The sequence below is a fragment of the Copidosoma floridanum genome, unplaced genomic scaffold (assembly GCF_036245765.1).
Source record: "Copidosoma floridanum isolate Cflo_tuat_1 unplaced genomic scaffold, Cflo_Japanese_pri ptg000014l, whole genome shotgun sequence".
Lineage (NCBI taxonomy): Eukaryota > Metazoa > Arthropoda > Insecta > Hymenoptera > Encyrtidae > Copidosoma > Copidosoma floridanum.
The window spans coordinates 6175087-6193239 of NW_028321891.1; the positions used below are offsets into that span (position 1 = coordinate 6175087).

Below are 18153 nucleotides of genomic sequence, written 5' to 3' on the forward strand. Positions count from 1 at the left end.
AACATCCCTTACGAGTTTAAAATTTTTTAATCGCACTTTTACATTTAATCAATTGTTTCCTTGATATCGTCGAACAAGTTACTCCTATAATTATAGTTGAGCTTAACATTAATCGTCAAACAATTTATAGTAATAAAAATGTCTTGCTGGTATACTTCCTCACCTTGTCATTTGTTTATTTATTTCTCGTTTAGTTTTACAAAATTGCACTTTCATAGCTCATAAAAATGTTAAACGACTCTTAATACGACTCATTGTTAAAGAAATTTCAATAATAAAATTCACGTTTAAAAGTATATTTCATTGGTGTAGACTATAGATAAATCTATGAATTTATCATTCGAAATCAGAATTCCCTGCAACTATAGCATCTTATCTGATTCGCGGACAACAATATTTAATAAAAACATGCCGAGCACTCAATTATCAAACGATTCGGATGACAGAAAGAGAGACATCCGACTTGCAGGGCAAGGCGCAAAAGTTTCGTACACTATATAGTGCATGTATATACATAGTGCGCGAAAAACAAATTATGAGGATCAGCGGGATCAGCCCCATCTAACAGTCTTCATTTTCTCTGTTTTTTGCGAAAAGTGGGCCTAAAAATGGTATTCCAAGCCAGTGTTCGTATTGTCATGTATACAGTTGCGACAGTCAATGTAAAAGTAGCGTTTACATACACGACATGCTTGCTGCAAATAGCAAAAAAATAACAACTTTTTATTTCATATTTATAACAATAGTTGCGGCTAGTTTATAACCGATTACATGGCTCTACTAAAAGTATAATTGTATATTAATATTTGTTTGGATCAGTGCCATCTAGCGTTGCGGATTTTTGAACTAAAAAGTGGCCCTAAAATTCTGAAGGAGAGCTTTATGAGCAGTTTAGGCCTTAATTAAAGCCATTAAGTCAATTATAAACCAGCCGCAACTAATTATATAGATATAAAATAAAAAGTTAATGTTGTTTGCACTATCAGCGGCAAGTTTACAATTTATCTTTTACCCAAAAAAATAAATATATAGAAGGTCAATGTTCGGATAGAAGATAAATTGCAAACTTGCCGCCAACAGTGCAAACATAATTAAATTTTTATTTTATACTTACAAAATTAGTTGCGGCTGGTTTATAATTGACTAAATAGCTCTAGGGCCTAAACTGCCTAAATCTCTCCTTCAGAATTTCAGAAGCAATTTTTGGCCAAAAAAATCTTGACCGCTAGATGGCGCTGATCCAAATGATTATTACTACTTATATAAGAGCCATTTAATTAATTATAAACCAGCCGCAACTAATTTTATAAATACAAAATAAAAAGTTAATATTGTAAATGCTGTTTGCGGCAAGTTTGCAATCTATCTTTTACACGAATATTAACTTCCTATATATTTATACTTTCGGGTAAAAGATAAATTGTAAACTTGCCGCCAACAGTGCAAACTACGTTAAATTTTTTATTTTGTATTTATAAAATTAGTTGCGGCTGGTTTATAATTGATTAAATAGCTTTACTATGAGTAGTTCAATAGAAATAATCATTTGGATCAGCGCCATCTAGCGGTCGTGATTTTTTTGGCCAAAAATTGCTTCTGAAATTCTGAAGGAGAGCTTTAGGCAGTTCAGCCCTAGAGCCATTTAATCAATTATAAACCAGCCGCAACTTTTGAAATAGATACAAAATGAATAACTAACGGTGTTTGTGCTGTTTGCGGCAAGTTTGCAATGTATGTTTTAGACGAATATCGACCTCCTGTTTATTTATACTTTTGAGTAATAGATAAATTGTAAACTTGCCGCAATTAGCACTAAAAATGTTAATTATTTGTTTTGTATCTATTTCGAAAGTTGCGGCAGGTTTATAAGTGATTAAATGGCTCTAGGGCTAAACTGCCTGAAGCTCTCCTTCAAAATTTCAGAAGCAATTTTTGGCCAAAAAAATCACGACCGCTAGATGGCGCTGATCCAAATGATAATTACTACTTATAGTAGAGCCATTTAATTAATTATAAACCAGCCGCAACTAATTTCATAAATATAAAATAAAAAGTTAACGTTGTTTGCACTATTGGCGGCAAGTTTACAATCTATCTTTTACCCGAAAGTATAAATATATAGGAAGTCAATATTCGTGTAAAAGATAGATTGCAAACTTGCCGCAAACAGCATATACAATATTAACTTTTTATTTTGTATTTATAAAATTAGTTGCGGCTGGTTTATAATTAGTTAAATGGCTCTTCTATAAGTAGTAATAATCATTTGGATCAGCGCCATCTAGCGGTCAAGATTTTTTTGGCCAAAAATTGCTTCTGAAATTCTGAAGGAGAGCTTTAGGCAGTTCAGCCTTAGAGCCATTTAATCAATTATAAACCAGCCGCAACTTTTGAAATAGATACAAAATGAATAACTAACGATGTTTGTGCTGTTTGCGGCAAGTTTGCAGTGTATGTTTTACACGAATATCGACCTCCTGTATATTTATACTTTTGAGCAATAGATAGATTGTAAACTTGCCGCAATTAGCACTAAAAATGTTAATTATTTGTTTTGTATCTATTTCGAAAGTTGCGGCAGGTTTATAAGTGATTAAATGGCTCTAGGGCTAAACTGCCTAAAGCTCTCCTTCAGAATTTCAGAAGCAATTTTTGGCCAAAAAAATCACGACCGCTAGATGGCGCTGATCCAAATGATTATTACTACTTATAGTAGAGCCATTTAATCAATTATAAACCAGCCGCAACTAATTGTATGGTTATAAAATGAAAAGTTAAAGTTGTTTGTGCTATTTGCGGCAAGTTTACAATATATCTATCACCTAAAAATTGACCTCCAAAAGTACAGATATTCTACTTGAATGGTTTAATAAAATCGACCATATGGCACTACTTAGTAGTGATTACTTTAATTACTACACATCACGTATATCTTACACCGTGCTCTCTCTACCAGAATAATAAAATTAGAGGCTATATTCCGCAAATGCTACCCCAGCAGTTAAGTGTAGGTCGTGGTAACGCCGCATGGCCAATAACCCTAGAAGCTAGGGTTTTTTCAAAGACGGATCTCCTATTATCCCTTATCCCTAAGTAGTTAAGTACAGTACACAGTAGTAACAGTATACTTACGACGATACACAGTAGCGCTGCCCGACTATGCGGCGTTACCATGATCTATACGTAAAAAAGTGCTTCTGTTGACCACTTAGATAACCCACATTTTTTTTTAATATTAAAAGTGGTAGGTATATCCTTTTAATAACGATGTAATCGATTGGCCGAGCCAGGCCAAGCTGACCCGAGTGGCCAAGAACGGCTCACGTTCCCACCTGACTGCAGGGTTTGCGTAATGCGGAATACACCCTCGACTGATTATTTCTCTCATTCGCAATCGCCTACATAACAAGTGCTTATCGTGCGTTGTTTTTTATTTACTATAATCTTAATAATGGAACTCCAATTAAATATTCACATGACGACCAGGTCCTTTCTGTGACAATTGAAACTATGTGTGTGCTGGGGCAATACATGAAAAGAGCGTTTGGAAAATTTTTGGTCGAAATGTCAAACCTGACGGACTTTGCCTGCAATAATTGGAGAGTATAGTAGGTATGTACATGTTATTTATAAAATCTGTTTATTTATGCGATTTCTCAAGAGTCAGATGCTGTTGTATATTTTATACGCTCCTGAAACGTTTATTTTCATTGTCAATCATTAGCAAACTACAAGTTTGAGATATCGAGAGCAGAGATTTTTTATCACTTTGGTGATAAAATTACCAACTGTATAGCTTTAAACTTTTAACTCTTGCACTTTATCAGGCATAAGTACTTTAACACTTCCATTTATTGTACAATATACATAATAAAAAAAAAGATTGACAAGACAATTACACATATGACTCGATGTTCCAGAAGAACGAAGAAAATGCTATGGCAGAGATGAAGCTGTTGAACAAGCAGCAAAATGGAGTGGACTTGAGCCAAGAGGGAGTATTCGATATTCGGTGCCTGATTAAGGCAAGCGACATCAACTATGCAGCCCAGTCCGAATTCCACCAGGGACAATTTTTGGCCTTTGTCTCTGGAGCTTCAGATCTTGGGCTCTATTACTTGAAGGACTCCTGCCAACCAGTCATCAAGAGAGTCCCTTGGTTCCAAAGCGTAAGGAAAAAAATAGCTTGTTTGTGCTTCGATCCGCAAGGCTGTTGGCTGCTTGTGGCATCTGTCGATGGTTCTCTGTTCATTGTCCCAGCCAGAACTTTAGTAGATGACTATCATCCCCAAGATCAGAAGTGGACAACTCAGGATATAACTTCTTTTTCGTCTCTGAATGCACAAAATAATTATGCTAGGTTGAGATAATTATTTGAGCCTGATTGTTCTCAAATTTTTTTTTAAAGAGCTTACTTAATTAAATAATTTACAACTTTTCAGACCAAGTGCACTGGCATGGTGGCAAGGTGCAACATTACCTTGTAATGTCGGTATTTTGGGCACAGACCAGGGTGAAATAATATTTGTTAATCTGGAAACTGGCCAGAAAGTAGGGGCTACGAAAATCGAGGGACGCGTTGCCAGCTTTTTCATCTGTCAGGATAACGAGCTCGACACCGTGACGTTGTTAATAACGAATCAGTCCAGGGAACAGTGGGGTTTGATTTTAGAAAAGCCAGGCAGTAAATATACTTATCCTTTAAACAATGGATCACAACCTCAGCGTTTTCAAAATGAAGATAAAGTGGACAAGGAAGACACCAAAGGTTATCCTACAGCAAGATCGAGATTGCAGGGTCTGAAACAGTTATCTGTGGAAGTCAGTGAGAAACTTGTAATACTCAAGCAAAAACTTGCCGAAAGAAATCGTAATTTTGAGTCATGTGGAACGCGCACAGGTAAATTTTTATAAATTAAATATTGGCAGAGTGTTTTAAATTTTATTTCCGATGTGAAATTTTTTTCAGATAATAGTAATCGTGTACATGATTCTGGAGCTATATCTAGTGACAATGAAAATTGCAACGAAACAGATTTTTTTAGTCAGTTGGATTCCAGTCGATATAGTACCACTCCCGTTGCGGTGAATACGGGTACATATATTTCTCCGCAATATTTGAAATCAGGTCGACTTATTTACTCTCAAGTGCAATCGTCAGCAAATTGTTTAACGGTAAGTAACCTAAGTTAAACTACACTTGAGGATTGTTTAAAAATTAGTTTGACTTGTTTATTTTTTAGATTCATGAAAATGGCATGTCGTCATTTTCATCCCACATTTACAGAATACCAGAACAAAGTGAAAGTATATTGTTAACAAACGGATTTTTCTACATTTCCGATACGAGACATCGTTTCGTCCATGTAGTTTCCCGTATCTTATCTGAAGTTTTGAAAGAAGATGGATCCGATTACAGCAAAGAATCAGTTGTTGCTCGCTTTTCTTTCAATAAAAGTGAAGAAATGGTTAACAGCATATTTACTCTGTCTAGTTCGAGAAATACTGGCGATCTCAATCTGACGAATCACGAGAGTAAACTATACAATTTGCCAAAAGGTGTGGTCGATCTCAAAATCTCTCTACCACCGATAGATACGTGTATTATAGTCACTAATCTTGGCATATATAAAGTTATTGTCAGGTTTGTAAGCAGTTTATGATCCATTATGATCATTAAAAAAAAAAAATTAATATTAAATTGCATAAATTATTATTACTCATCCGCAGGGAACATATTTTTTTATCACTTTTTATGGATTTACTAATAAAAAGGCGGGCAATTAAGGATGCAACTAAGCTTGGCAAAACATTTGGATTAAACGTGCAGCAGCTAATCGAGTGCGCTGGCGATATAGTTTTGTGCAATCGAGAATTTAGCAGGGCAATGGAGTTATACTCACTTGCAGGGGTAAGTTAGTTATGTGTATGCCTACATAAATTCCTTAACGGAAAAACACTTTCACAATTATGTTTTTTTTTTTTTTTCAGTGCCGATTATCAAAAAGTATTTTAAAATTTGCATCAATGGGTCATGCTTCTGAATTTCTGAGTCATTTCATATCTTATTCATCGAGTCCTTCCATTGCTGAAATGTCGGTACTGAATAGAATACACTTTTCAAATCTGAGCGTTCTTGCATTCACGCAGCTTACATTAAGGGCAACGTCTACGCACAATAAAGTAATTTACAAAGACTATAAGGATTTTTTGTAAGTATATTGTAATCTTGCTGATTAAAAGAAAAAATGCTTTTGCACAAACTTAATAACAAGCCCAATTCTTTTTTTTTCAGTAACTTTTTATCTACAAATTTATTTTACGATGAGTTATTTGCAATGAATATTGCTGCACAAAGTAACATGTGGTGTATCCTTAATTATCTGACAGCATGCAGAGGTTTGGGTCCACAAATATTAGGCGTGATTACAAAAGCATCAGCCATGTATACGGGAAATAATTCTGATTTTGGTCCTCAAACTTTGCGTGAGTAATTTTTGTTGAAAAAAAAAAGTTATTCTTGCATGTCGTAAATAACCATTTGTTTCAGATTATTTATTGTGCTTGAGTGACTCAAGCTTGACTCAAAGCCTTTTAAACAGTTCTAACATGGCCAAAAGCCATATTAATATTGTGTTGAGTAATATATCGACCCTACGAGTGTATATTCTAAAGGTAACTTGATGTTGTGAAACGTAAAATTTAAAGCAAAAAGTTTATTTATCTCTTGTTTTGCAGAGACTGATCATGTTGTACAATCCAACTCATCCAGTAATGAGGCCGTTACTCTTACGCTTCAAAGCTAGACGAAGAGCCGCGTCGCGCAGTTCTTTTTCTAGCCAAGGGGATTCAGTTGAAATAGAAGAAGATACGGTAATGGTTGCTTAATTAAAATTGTTGATTTAATTGAAAAATCGAAATTAACGAAAATTAAACCACTTGCAGGATGAAACTGCCTCGTTGGTCGAAGAAATAATAGAAGCTTTTCTGCAAGTTCTTCTGGCTTTACTCTACAGGAAACAACCGAGCCTGAAATTCTGCTCCAAGTACGTGCCATTCACACCTCTGTCTGAGATCGAGGGAGTTCGCAGAGGAAAGACCACCAGCGTTGACTTTAAGAGAAGGCTGCTGAGCACTGGATTCGCACACACCGCGCTTATCAGAAATGGGAACGTTTACACATGGGGAAATACCACGCAGGGCTGCTTAGGTTCTGGCCCAACGATATCACGATATAAACTCGCGCAGGAAATCAACATGTTCTGTCGGCAGGGTGTCGAAGTGTTGTCGGTCTCGTCAGGTCGATGCCATACTTTAGCCGTTACCAATAACGGCGTGTACGCTTGGGGTGGAAATCGCTACGGACAGCTGGGTATCGTCGAGCCTGACCAATGTCCGAATCCAGAGCTTGTAACTGAACTTGCTGACGAGATCATTATTGATGCCATAGCAGGTAAAAGATTATTATTTATTTATCGGGGGGGGGGGCCGCAACAAACACTGTGCATAGATATTGCTTTCAGTATTTAGTTGTCGTATCACTCGATCTGCATTACTCCGTACGTATGTAAAATGAAATTTTTAGTAATCTCAACAATATTGATTTTAGGCCAATATCATTCAATGGCTCTAACGTCCGACGGTCGCCTGTACACGTGGGGCTGGGGCGTGCACGGTCAACTGGGACACGGCAACACCGAGACTTGCCGACAACCTCGACTTGTAGAAGGTCTTCTTGGCCTGGTGATTCGTCACGCTTCAGCTGGTTATGCCCACACCCTCGTTCTCACAGCTGATGGCTACGTTTACGGATTTGGTTTCAACCTATATGGACAACTCGGTCTTGGTCACGATGTCAAGCAGACCAGTCCTGTGAGAATCAGTCTATTGCCCGAAAGAGTAACTCTCATTGCAACCAAGTACTTTCACAGTGTAAGAATATTATTTGACCGCATTGTTTGAGAATTTTTAGATCCATCGTAGACAGAAATAAACAATAATAATAACGTTTCACAGCTCGCTATTAGCTGTACGAATCGACTCTTCATTTGGGGGTCGAATCTACAAGGGGTGCGCCAACAGTGGAAGGCGCGCAGAGCCAAGCAGCTGAGGGCAAAACTGTCGTCGGCTTGCGAATTGATAGAAAAAGAAGCTGCGAGTACTTCCGAAGTCAACGAAGAAAAGGAAAACTCCACTAGTGATGCGAAAGAGGTTACAAACAATAACGGACCTGTAGCTTACATAAGCTCGAATGCGCTCGAACCGCCTGACGCGGATTCACCGACTGCTGACGAAAATCAGTCGCATCTGTGGCCCAAGCTTGTTGATACAAGTCTCGTTCATGGAAAAATTGTCCAGGTAAACGATTTAATTGTCGTATTCGTTGGCCTAACATGATTATTTGATAGAAGAAAGAAACAAACTTTGTGTCTCAGATATCTACGGGGTACAACCACTCAGCTCTTCTAACGAAAGATGGCACGATCTACGTCTGGGGCAGGAACCTGGATGGACAGCTCGGTACTGGTCATAAGCACGACATCAGCATCCCAACGCCACTCTTTGGTCAACCGATACTCCTTGACTTTGCTCAAGTCGACGAGGGCTGCGAATCCGCTTGTCAGAGAGATCTGAACTGTAGCAAAAAATTCTTGAAAATCTGCTGTGGAAGTAACTTTATGATAGCTATTGAGACAGGTGGCAGTGTACTGGCCTGGGGTAACAACAGTCTTGCCCAGCTGGGCAGAACGCCCAAAGAGCAAGATGAGCGTAATCTGAAGGATCTGGTGCTAAAGTTTCGAGTGTCCAACCGCATAATCAACTGCATTGATCATTTGGATAAACTTGGCATAGGAGCGGAAACGACACCGAATGAGGTGCCCTACATACCCTCACCGACAATTTCGTACCAGAGCTACGATGTGACACCGCTTGCTGGCTCTGTCATGCCTTTGAAGAATGTGGAAAAAGAACTGAGCGACATGACGCTGCATTACGTGCTTGAACAGTTTCACGGGCTTTATGACTCTGCTACGATTTTGAAGAAGGTAAAACACAAATTCATACGCTTGGATGTACATAACTTTGAAAATTTTATTTTTTATTTTCAGTGTTCAGATATAAAAAATTACCAAGCCTGCGCAAAAATCGAGCTTTTGGACCGTAACCTCGTAGAAGCTCTTATTTATCAACTTAGAGCTCTAAAAGAATGTAACCCTGACAATTTAGAAACTTTTTTCAACGGCATGCGTGATGAGTATGATGTAGATAATTATAAAAATGATCAAGCTCAGGATAATAGTAAGCTGTTTGAGAAGCACGTAGAGTGGAATTTGATGGAAAATTTACTGGAGAGCGTTAAGAAACAAAAAATCAAAATGCCCTGTAGCAAGTCTTTGGACAGTTTTCAAACCATCGAGCAGGAACTGCACAATTTCGACTGTCAAGGTGGCTCCGAAGAAATGTTTGACGATCTCAAGTCTGATCCCAATTCCGAATCTGTGGAAATGGCTTTGGATCAGTCTTTGGAAAATGGTAATAAAGAAGATGAAGATAGCTCGTTGTCGAGTGATATCAATGAAGAGATGAACGATAACGAAAGTATCCCAGTGGAAAATCACGATAAACCAGGCAAAAGCATACTCGAAAATGCTCTCAGTAGTCACGAATTGGTTGTAATGCAGCATGCTATAAACATAGTCGATTTTTACCTTAACGAAGTTGAAGAAGATGCTTACGTACCTATGTACGAAGTTTCTGCTACAGCCATTAATTTCTGGGTGGAAAATAAATTTCCGATCGAAAAACTTGAGAAAATTTTTGACAAGTACCTCGATAAGATATTTTACTCTCTTGGTCTCTTACTTTTTGGGTAAGTAAACTTATACACAAACAATTCAACTGAATTATCCTTTTTTTTTTTTTTTTTTTTTTTTCTTTTTTTTAAATTATTTATTTTTCCTCAGATGTGATCCACAGAATACTTATACTCTTCAGAAAAGTAATGGCAACATTCGCGTGAAAAATGCCGAAAAAATTCTCTCTACTCATTTCAGTCTTAAAATTTGTTCAATGATGTTGGAACACATAGATGAAGGTACACAAATATTGCGATATTTACAAAAATTGGAAATACAATAATATTGAAATCACATTCCAGGAAAACCTGCCCCAGAATACATACAGATGCTGTCAGTTTCGATGGCAAAAAACTATGGGCCTCCACTAACGGGCTATCCAGGTACCAGTGAAAATAATACTCCACAAAAGATGATGGATGGTATTATTAGCACATTATCCGCCAAGTACAATGATCCTCGGCCATTTATTCACCTTAAGGTATAAATCAGTAGCCATCGAAATAAAAAAAAATCCAAACTGTCTTCATTTATGTATAATCATAGGATGCAGACAAGGTGTCCGAACTACTTAACGCAGAAGAAGACTCGATGATATTCACCTGCGGCCATCAATACTCCATGTCGGCTTATCAATCCGAGGCAGTGCCAAAAATGGAAACTGAACTTCTGACCTTACAACCTCCTCTCCCCTCGACGGCTCAACTTCTTGGCACTATGTTAAATCAGTCACACAAACCTGAAACAGTTTGTCCCGCGTGCCTTTCACAAGTGCTTAAGGACGCGGCTAAGAGTGTAAACGATTTTTAGAGATTTTTATCAATAGTTTTGCAACAATAGACTTGGTACGTCTACTTAATTAGAGCTGTGTATATTTTTATTTCTTAACTTAGGAACTTTTTAAACTTTACACAAGATAAATATTTGTGATGTCGAGTACTTCCAAGAAGATGATTTTAATTTTATTAGACAAATCATGATGCAATGAATTGGTAAATCTGTTTTTAAAGCGTTGGTGATGGTATATAATACAGCTATTATAATTTCAAATCCGGCGTAGAATTTACGCGTACTTATTTTATTCGTGTAGTTGAAGCAAAGGTTGAAAAAAAAAAACGTTAGTCTTTCAATCATTTAAATAAAAAATACGCAGTTCGATGATTTCCACTTAAAAGACTCGTACAGTAAGAATTGAACGTGTGATTTTTTGAGCCTTTTTTACAGCTTACCGGCATTTTTATGGTAATGTACTTCTTCAACACTTTTCGCTGAAGTTGTTGAAGCTACGTGTTGGACCGATCTTTAGCTTATTCACGATAGGCAGTAAATTTAAAATGATATATACATGAACTATATCGTTACTCTCTGCATGAGACATGTAAATATATTATACACACTCCGAACGCGTATTTACGACGAGATAAAATCAATTGTATCGTAGTGTATGAATAAATTTTTTTGTAAATTTCATTTATTGTAAATAATGTTTTCTCGTACTTTGACGAACTCTCTTATAGCAATGACTCTAGTCTCTAATCGAATCCCAAATAAGTACAAGATTTGGCGCATTAGATTGAAAATATACGTATATGATATCTGCAAAAGTAAATTATTCGTTGCGTCGAATATCCGTGTGCTGCAGCGTAATAAATTTTTCATCAAAGGAATAAGGTAGTGCTTAGTGCATAACAATCGATAACAATAATAAATGTGTACCGGGTAATTTATAAATATTTATTAATAAATATTTACAGCTACAAAAGCACCAATGATTTCTTCCTTTTGTTCCTCGAACACCTGAATGTCCAAACAAATTATTTCTTGAGCAACGGAGGCGCGCGTTGTCAATAACATGAGTTTGAGATAAGGGATACGCGTCAAGCGCGTCGGTGAAGAAAAAAAAAAATCACGAAGCAATCATACGATCAGACGCTAGAGTGTAAGTACCTAGTATGCTACATCAGTGACGTGCAAACGCGTGCGTGCGAGATGGTCGACGGCGGGTATTGCAGCTGGTGGTGGTGGCTGCAGCTCGTCAGATTGGCCGTTTGCGCGTTGGCGCACTTGCAGAACGAGAATTGGGAGAACAGTGCTGTGGTGGGTGACGTTAGAAATTTGAGTGCCCATTTGGTGACGGATGAATCGGGTGCGATCAAGTTGAATGTGACCTGGTTGCCACCGATCACTGGGAAAAAACCGCGCTCTTATAGGTACGCTTTTTAGGATTTCACACGATCTCCCTGTTGACGTCTCGAAGATGGAAAGAGATGTTTTAATTTTCAGTGAAAAAAATAGCTATCCCAGCTTTGTTGGTACACCTTATATTTCTCTGACAACTAGTTTGTACTTGCGTGTTTTAATAAAAATGCGTAGCTCTTGCCACGTGTAGAAAAGTGGAAAATTAGATCACGAAGTTGTTATCAATAAGGATCTACAGCACCCGTTACCCTATAAATCGTTCAATGATCTTAAAAGTCACGCGTAGCTCGTACACTTCTTATCTGCCAAGATAAAATAAGAAACAAATAAATTTGAGTTTGCTCGATGTTTGAATGCATTGTTTTTCTGATTAGTCGTAACATTATTTTAAAAGCAAAATTATTAATTTGAACCACATGTGCCCATCAACATCCAGCGTGCAAGTGGAATCGGAACAGCTAAACTCGACGACACCAGGAAGTAGCGATCGTTGCGCGGAAGGCTCGACCTACTACATCAGCGAGGATGTCGAAAAATCCTACGCACTGCTGCCGCAGAGCAAGTTTATCGGCGAAACTGCGCTCGAGCTCGAGATCAAGCCTGGCTGCACCTACCGGGTGCACGTGCACGCCAACCCTGCGAGTCGGAGAAGAAAATCGACATCGGTTCGGTATTTTTCTTTTTTTTTTTTTTTTTTTTTTTTTTTGCATAATAAACACAGCGCGCATGTGGACGATGACGAAAAAAAGGCCCTTTATCGCAACTTTTACTGTAAAATTAATTAATTGAAATTCCTCTTGATATCATCGACCAAATGTACGTAACGTATATATACGTATACACAAACGCATTACATGAAGTCGATGCTATCGCATACAGCAATCGAACGTTTAAGGTGGACTAACGCAGTTAGAACATATACAGGTATAGCAATAGTAGGTACATCCCATACCCTTACATTGCCACTATGAATTGACTTTGTTCATTGTACGCCATACGAGTAAATTTCATTTTTTTTTTTTTTTTTTTTTTTTTTTTTTTTTTTTTCGTCAAACCAAGCGTTCAGGTCACACACAACAACCAAAAAAAAGGGATGGGGGGTTGGGTTCTCGATTGCAGGTGATTATTTCGGTGCCAGAATGCGTGAACGGGCAGTGCGACTGCGATCGGGTGCTCGGCACTTTGCCGATTCCAAAGGTGGGCCTGAGGAATCTGCAGAACGGCAGCTACTTTGTCAGCTGGCGAGTCGCCGATCCCGATCCACCGTCGGCCCGAGCCGCCAAGTCCTACCAAATTAGGTAATTAACTCTCTCTCTCTCTCTCTTACTCACGTGTGTGTGTGTATATATGTATGTTTGTGAGATTTCTCCGGACACCGAAGAGCGGGTCGCACTTTATACACGAGGATTTTTTTGTTTTTTCGGGCAAACGAGGGGACGGTATTTTTACGGTTATTGAATACCCTTTTTTTTTTTTTTTGTATCAACAGCCGTATATATTTCATACCGATGATACAGCGATACTCACCCAGTACGCGGTGGCTGTGAAAATAAAACCCATTGCCCAAGACACAATAGCGGTAAAAATACATTTTGACGCGCACACGTCGAACAACCTGTAATATAATGTAACATACATCGAGCACATAATTCAGCCTTCCAAGGACACGTACCTATATCTTTGTACCTTAAGCTGTGAACTCCATTAAACAACAGAACCAAAAGAAAGAAAGAAAGAAAGAAAAAAAAAAAGCTATCTCTCTAATTAATGTTCAAAAAAGTATCTAAGCTAGAGATCGGTAAGTGGGTATATTATACATGATTTGCATAACAGGAGTGCCATGGGGGAGTTAGCTCGAAAACTTACAAGTGTACCTGTGTACCTCCCATAAGGTGTGAAACCTAATCTCTCCCACGGAGTGTACAGGACAATAGCTTTGTTTCGAGCCAACGCCGCCTGCCTTCCCGTGGTAGTGTTTTCGTCATTGCCTCGTTCAAAAGTTCAAGATCGCGATATACACCCATATCGATTACAACTGCAAACTGATAAAGCGACGATAACGCGGCGACCCATTGTCCGATCGAACGAGAAATAAGCTGCCGGCCTATCATCCCCTGCACGTTAAATGGTTTATGTGTATATACTGCACGTGCATTGAGAAACGGGGTGGGGGGGGGGGGGGTAGCAACGATTCCTCCCTTTCAATGGCGGCTAATTAGACAGCTCTATATCTCGAGCGGTCCTTTTTGTTTTTGTCATTTTTCGGGGCCATTGATTAGCGAAGCCTTCCCAGTGGAAATAATTGCTTTCTTGCTGGGCAACAGTTTTGTTTTGTTTTTTTTTTTTTTTTTTTTTTTTTTGTTTTGCCCCGCAGTGTATTACGCTTACCGCGGGGTTCCACAACACACGTACACGTTGCCTCCTCTATCTTGATGCTCGGATAAAAGGAGGGTCGCGTATCTCGCTTTACTATTTATAGTATCATACATTGTGCACGTGCACCGTAGCCGGAGCTCATTTTTTTTTTTTTTTTTTTTTTTTTAGATGGCCTACGATTAAGTACAATACACTCGAGTTAATTTAATTGCGCAACGTATATCTAGGAGAGGGGGGGAAAAAAAAAAAGAAAAAAGATTTACACACAACAAAATCTCGATTCGGTGTAGCATTGGGCTGCCGCAAATGGTATCGGCGAGCGGCAAACAGGTGTACGACAGGACGGACATCGCCACGGTACCCGCCAACGACAGTCACCATTACGTCTGGACTGGGAAATCGTACGAAAAGGGAACGAAAGTTTCCGTCACCGCACAGGACGAGTTTGGCTGCTCGGGCAGGGAGGGCGTACACTTCATGGAAACAATCAAAGCCAACTCGACCTATCGCAAGTCCCTTTTTGTACGCTCACCCATCAACACGTACACGTGAAGGTATGACGAAAACAAAAAATGAATTTCCTTTGCAGATATTGGTCGCCATCGCGGTGGTAGGACTGTGCCTGCTGGCGACGGGGATTCACGGCTTCTTTGCTCACCTGAGGCGACAGAGGGACCGCCGATTTTCCTCACCATCACCCTCGAGGTTTCACCATACACACAATTGTCCCCCCCCCCCTCTAGATTGTTATTGTCGTTGATCGTATGAAATATCGTTGCAGCAGGCAGCTCCACTCGGTGTTCCGTAACCCAAAGATCGAAGCTCTCCTGAAGCACCACAACGCCCTGTACTTTGACCTGCACGCGACCGAGGTAACAATTGCTTATTCCTTGGTTCAACTAGATTTATTTTTTGGTCCCCTCGTGTATACAATACACGTGTGTGGCAACAGGGCGCCCATCATCATAAAGATCCCGGGGACGAGCTTGAGATCCCGTACTCGCGTCTGCGGTTGTTGCGCGAGCTCGGCCGCGGCCAGTTCGGCAAGGTCTATCTGGCCGATCTGCTGGGCGGACGACCCGTCGCCGTGAAAATGTCGCTCGGCGGCTCCACCGCGCAAGAGCAATCAGGTAATAAGTGTGTACACGTACACCTTCCGCGTTCGTGCGGGCGATCCTTCCCGGGGATACCCCGGGAGGAGGAGGAGGAGGTACCGCGGCGAATGTAAACGTCTCAATGTAATATCCAGGGGCGCGACGGGAGATGCTCAAGGAAATCGAGATCGCAAGGAGCGCCGGCTCGCATCCCAACCTCGTTGGTATGATCGGGTACTGCACCGCGGCCGCGAGCCCGGTTTGCCTGGTCCTCGAGTACGCCAGCCGGGGCGATCTTTTGACATATCTGCACGAGGCGCGCGACAAAGCTACTCACTACAGTAAGTCGTTTTTTTCTTCTTTTTTTTTTTTTTTCCTCCAATGAGAGATTGAGAGAGCTGAAGTATATTATACAATACACACCCGTATCAATTGAGCGGAGGCTCGATCGACCGCGCGATGCATCGAGAATGTAAGTGGAAAAGCAAAGAAGGAAGGAAGAACCCTTTGGTGGGTAGTATAAAAAGTAAAAAAGAATGTTAATAGCGAGGAGAGCGAGTGGAGGGGCATCCCGGGTATTCCACGTCGGGGACCACTGCGAGCCGGGTCCGCTCAGCCACGCGGAAACGACGCGCTTCGGCTTGGAAATAGCCAGAGGTATGGAGCACCTGGAAGCCAGGGGCATCGTCCACCGGGACCTCGCCGCGCGCAACGTCCTCATGGACGGGAACCTCGTGCTCAAGGTGAAATATACATGGGTGAAGTAGGTAGGTATATAGGTGGACGTACGTTATTTTTGCCTTTGACCCGTAGGTCTCCGACTTTGGGCTGTCGCGGAGGGGCGCGTACACCCTGGGCCTGTCCCCGGGGGTGCGCCGACTGCCGATACGCTGGATGCCGCCGGAGGCCGTGGGCCGAGGGGTCTTTACGAGCAAGAGCGACGTCTGGTCGTACGGGCTCGTGCTCTGGGAGATAGCTAGCCTCGGGGACCTTCCGCACCCGAGGATCCCGGACGACCAGCTGTTGGGTTTCCTTGTGGAGCGGGAGGGCAGACCGGAGCCCCTTGGCTGCGACCCCATGCGCCGGACCATGGACGCGTGCTGGAGCAGGAAGCCCGAGGGCAGGCCTCACTTTTGGCAGATCGTCGGGTGGCTGGAGAACGAGGGACACGCCACCAGTAAGAACAACCCGGCGTACGGGGAGCTCGCGTGAGGTTTTACTTTTGCATCTTCGGCAAACACGCGCACCCCCGTCCGAGCGTGCTTTTGGGAACGCGTAGCCGAACGACAATAATTGAATCTTCTCACAAGTTGTAGCTAATTTTTATTCATTGGGTATTTCGTCCATTTGTACGAATGATCGGAGATAAAAGGGTACACGCGTATATCATTATACATACTCCGTTGTGAAACACTTGGGTACCTACCTACTTTGCTCTTATATCTCCATCTCTCTTGTACCCGAGCTTGGTCGTTGTGTGGAGCTAAAAATAATTTGCCTTACATAACTCGGTATTTTCTACTTATCTGATCACGGGATACAACAGCTCGTGAAAACTATATGTGTTTGCATATTAGATTGTTGGTATACATACTATACGTGTGTATATGTATATTCGCAGGGGACGAGAGCAGAGTGTGTTGTTATAATGTACCCAAGTAAGTATTGCCATTTCGACAAATAAAGCTGTTGGATCGTTTTTTTTTTTTTTTTTTTTTTTTTTTTTTTTTCATTATTAGCAGCTTGCGCGGTGGATATTACGTGTACGATTATGCGTCTAGAGTAGCAAGTTATTTGCACAAAGTAGATACCGTGTGCTTGAATAGAGTTATAAAGCTCAACGATTACATCAAGTATACCAAAGTACTAAAATGTTTTTTTTCTTTTTACATTTGTGGACAACCTTAATCTTCTTTTGACCATCGATGATAATAACAATATTGCTCGGAAACTGGGATAAACTTGTCCGTGTCATTCTCGCCTCGTTAAACAAGAGATTGGGGATTATTGCGAGGGAAATCGGCTCTTGCGAAAAATAAATATTTTTTTAACGTTAAACGTCATTGTATTTGGGCCTAACAATAAATAAATGACGAAGCGAAAAATAAACGTGTGAATGATTTCGGGAAATGAATATATTGTTAGTATGAACGGGGTAGTACCAATCATTAGAATATTAAATTATTGACAAAAACAAAAATGATGAAAATCGCTACAATACAGCAATATAAATGTACAAATAATTTAGGAGCGAATAGCTTGGTACAAAGCATATCGCTCATACTGAAGTTTTTTTTTTTTTTTTCTTAATATTCTTACTACTTCACAAAACGCACACGTTTTTCAAAGGATTCCCAAGAAATTTTGTTTGATATGCTAGACCAACAGTGTACTCGTTAGTACCGTGTTGAAGTGCTTACATTGAAAAGTAAATACATCTCAAAATCAAATATCACTTTGGGTTGAAAAATTTTTCCGACTCACAAAAGACACGAAAACAAGCTCATACAGTCCACACGCGAAGAGATTTCCGGACAAAAAATCGGAGAAGTTCTTTAACGAAAACTAATGATTGAATTGAATTGAATTTATTGTTAAGGAGCTAAGAGCGGAGCTAGCTCGGCTCT

The 18153-nt window shown here is 40.0% G+C and overlaps 2 protein-coding genes across 2 annotated transcripts; both read left to right on the forward strand.

The window, feature by feature from the left end:
- The first annotated feature begins 3146 nt into the window (after window positions 1-3146).
- ca (RCC1 and BTB domain containing protein claret) lies at window positions 3147-11597 on the forward strand. The gene is given in 18 exon segments (XM_089591832.1): window positions 3147-3418; window positions 3487-3612; window positions 3921-4360; window positions 4443-5175; window positions 5244-5644; window positions 5731-5911; window positions 5992-6212; window positions 6296-6486; window positions 6551-6675; window positions 6739-6873; window positions 6946-7453; window positions 7610-7932; window positions 8017-8358; window positions 8436-9047; window positions 9111-9871; window positions 9966-10096; window positions 10160-10338; window positions 10404-11597. Coding segments are annotated over 16 exon segments (5529 nt in total). The 5' UTR covers window positions 3147-3418; window positions 3487-3612; window positions 3921-3938; the 3' UTR covers window positions 10668-11597.
- Window positions 11598-12365: 768 nt separating this feature from the next.
- Window positions 12366-17181, forward strand: LOC106641099 (fibroblast growth factor receptor 2-like). Its single transcript, XM_089592113.1, has 9 exons — window positions 12366-12694; window positions 13176-13354; window positions 14723-14954; window positions 15022-15137; window positions 15214-15304; window positions 15385-15562; window positions 15682-15867; window positions 16073-16269; window positions 16340-17181. Exons 1-9 carry the CDS (start codon window positions 12473-12475, stop codon window positions 16736-16738), a joined length of 1800 nt encoding a protein of 599 aa, XP_089448239.1. The 5' UTR covers window positions 12366-12472; the 3' UTR covers window positions 16739-17181.
- The last annotated feature ends 972 nt before the right edge of the window (window positions 17182-18153 follow it).

Excerpts from the sequence above, each read along its gene's own strand:
- LOC106641099 (XM_089592113.1), top strand. The coding sequence starts at position 12,473 with ATGTGCCCATCAACATCCAGCGTGCAAGTGGAATCGGAACAGCTAAAC. Across the intron at positions 15,138-15,213 it reads TCCTCACCATCACCCTCGAG|CAGGCAGCTCCACTCGGTGT; the intron begins GTTTCACCATAC and ends ATATCGTTGCAG. Across the intron at positions 16,270-16,339 it reads ACGGGAACCTCGTGCTCAAG|GTCTCCGACTTTGGGCTGTC; the intron begins GTGAAATATACA and ends TTTGACCCGTAG.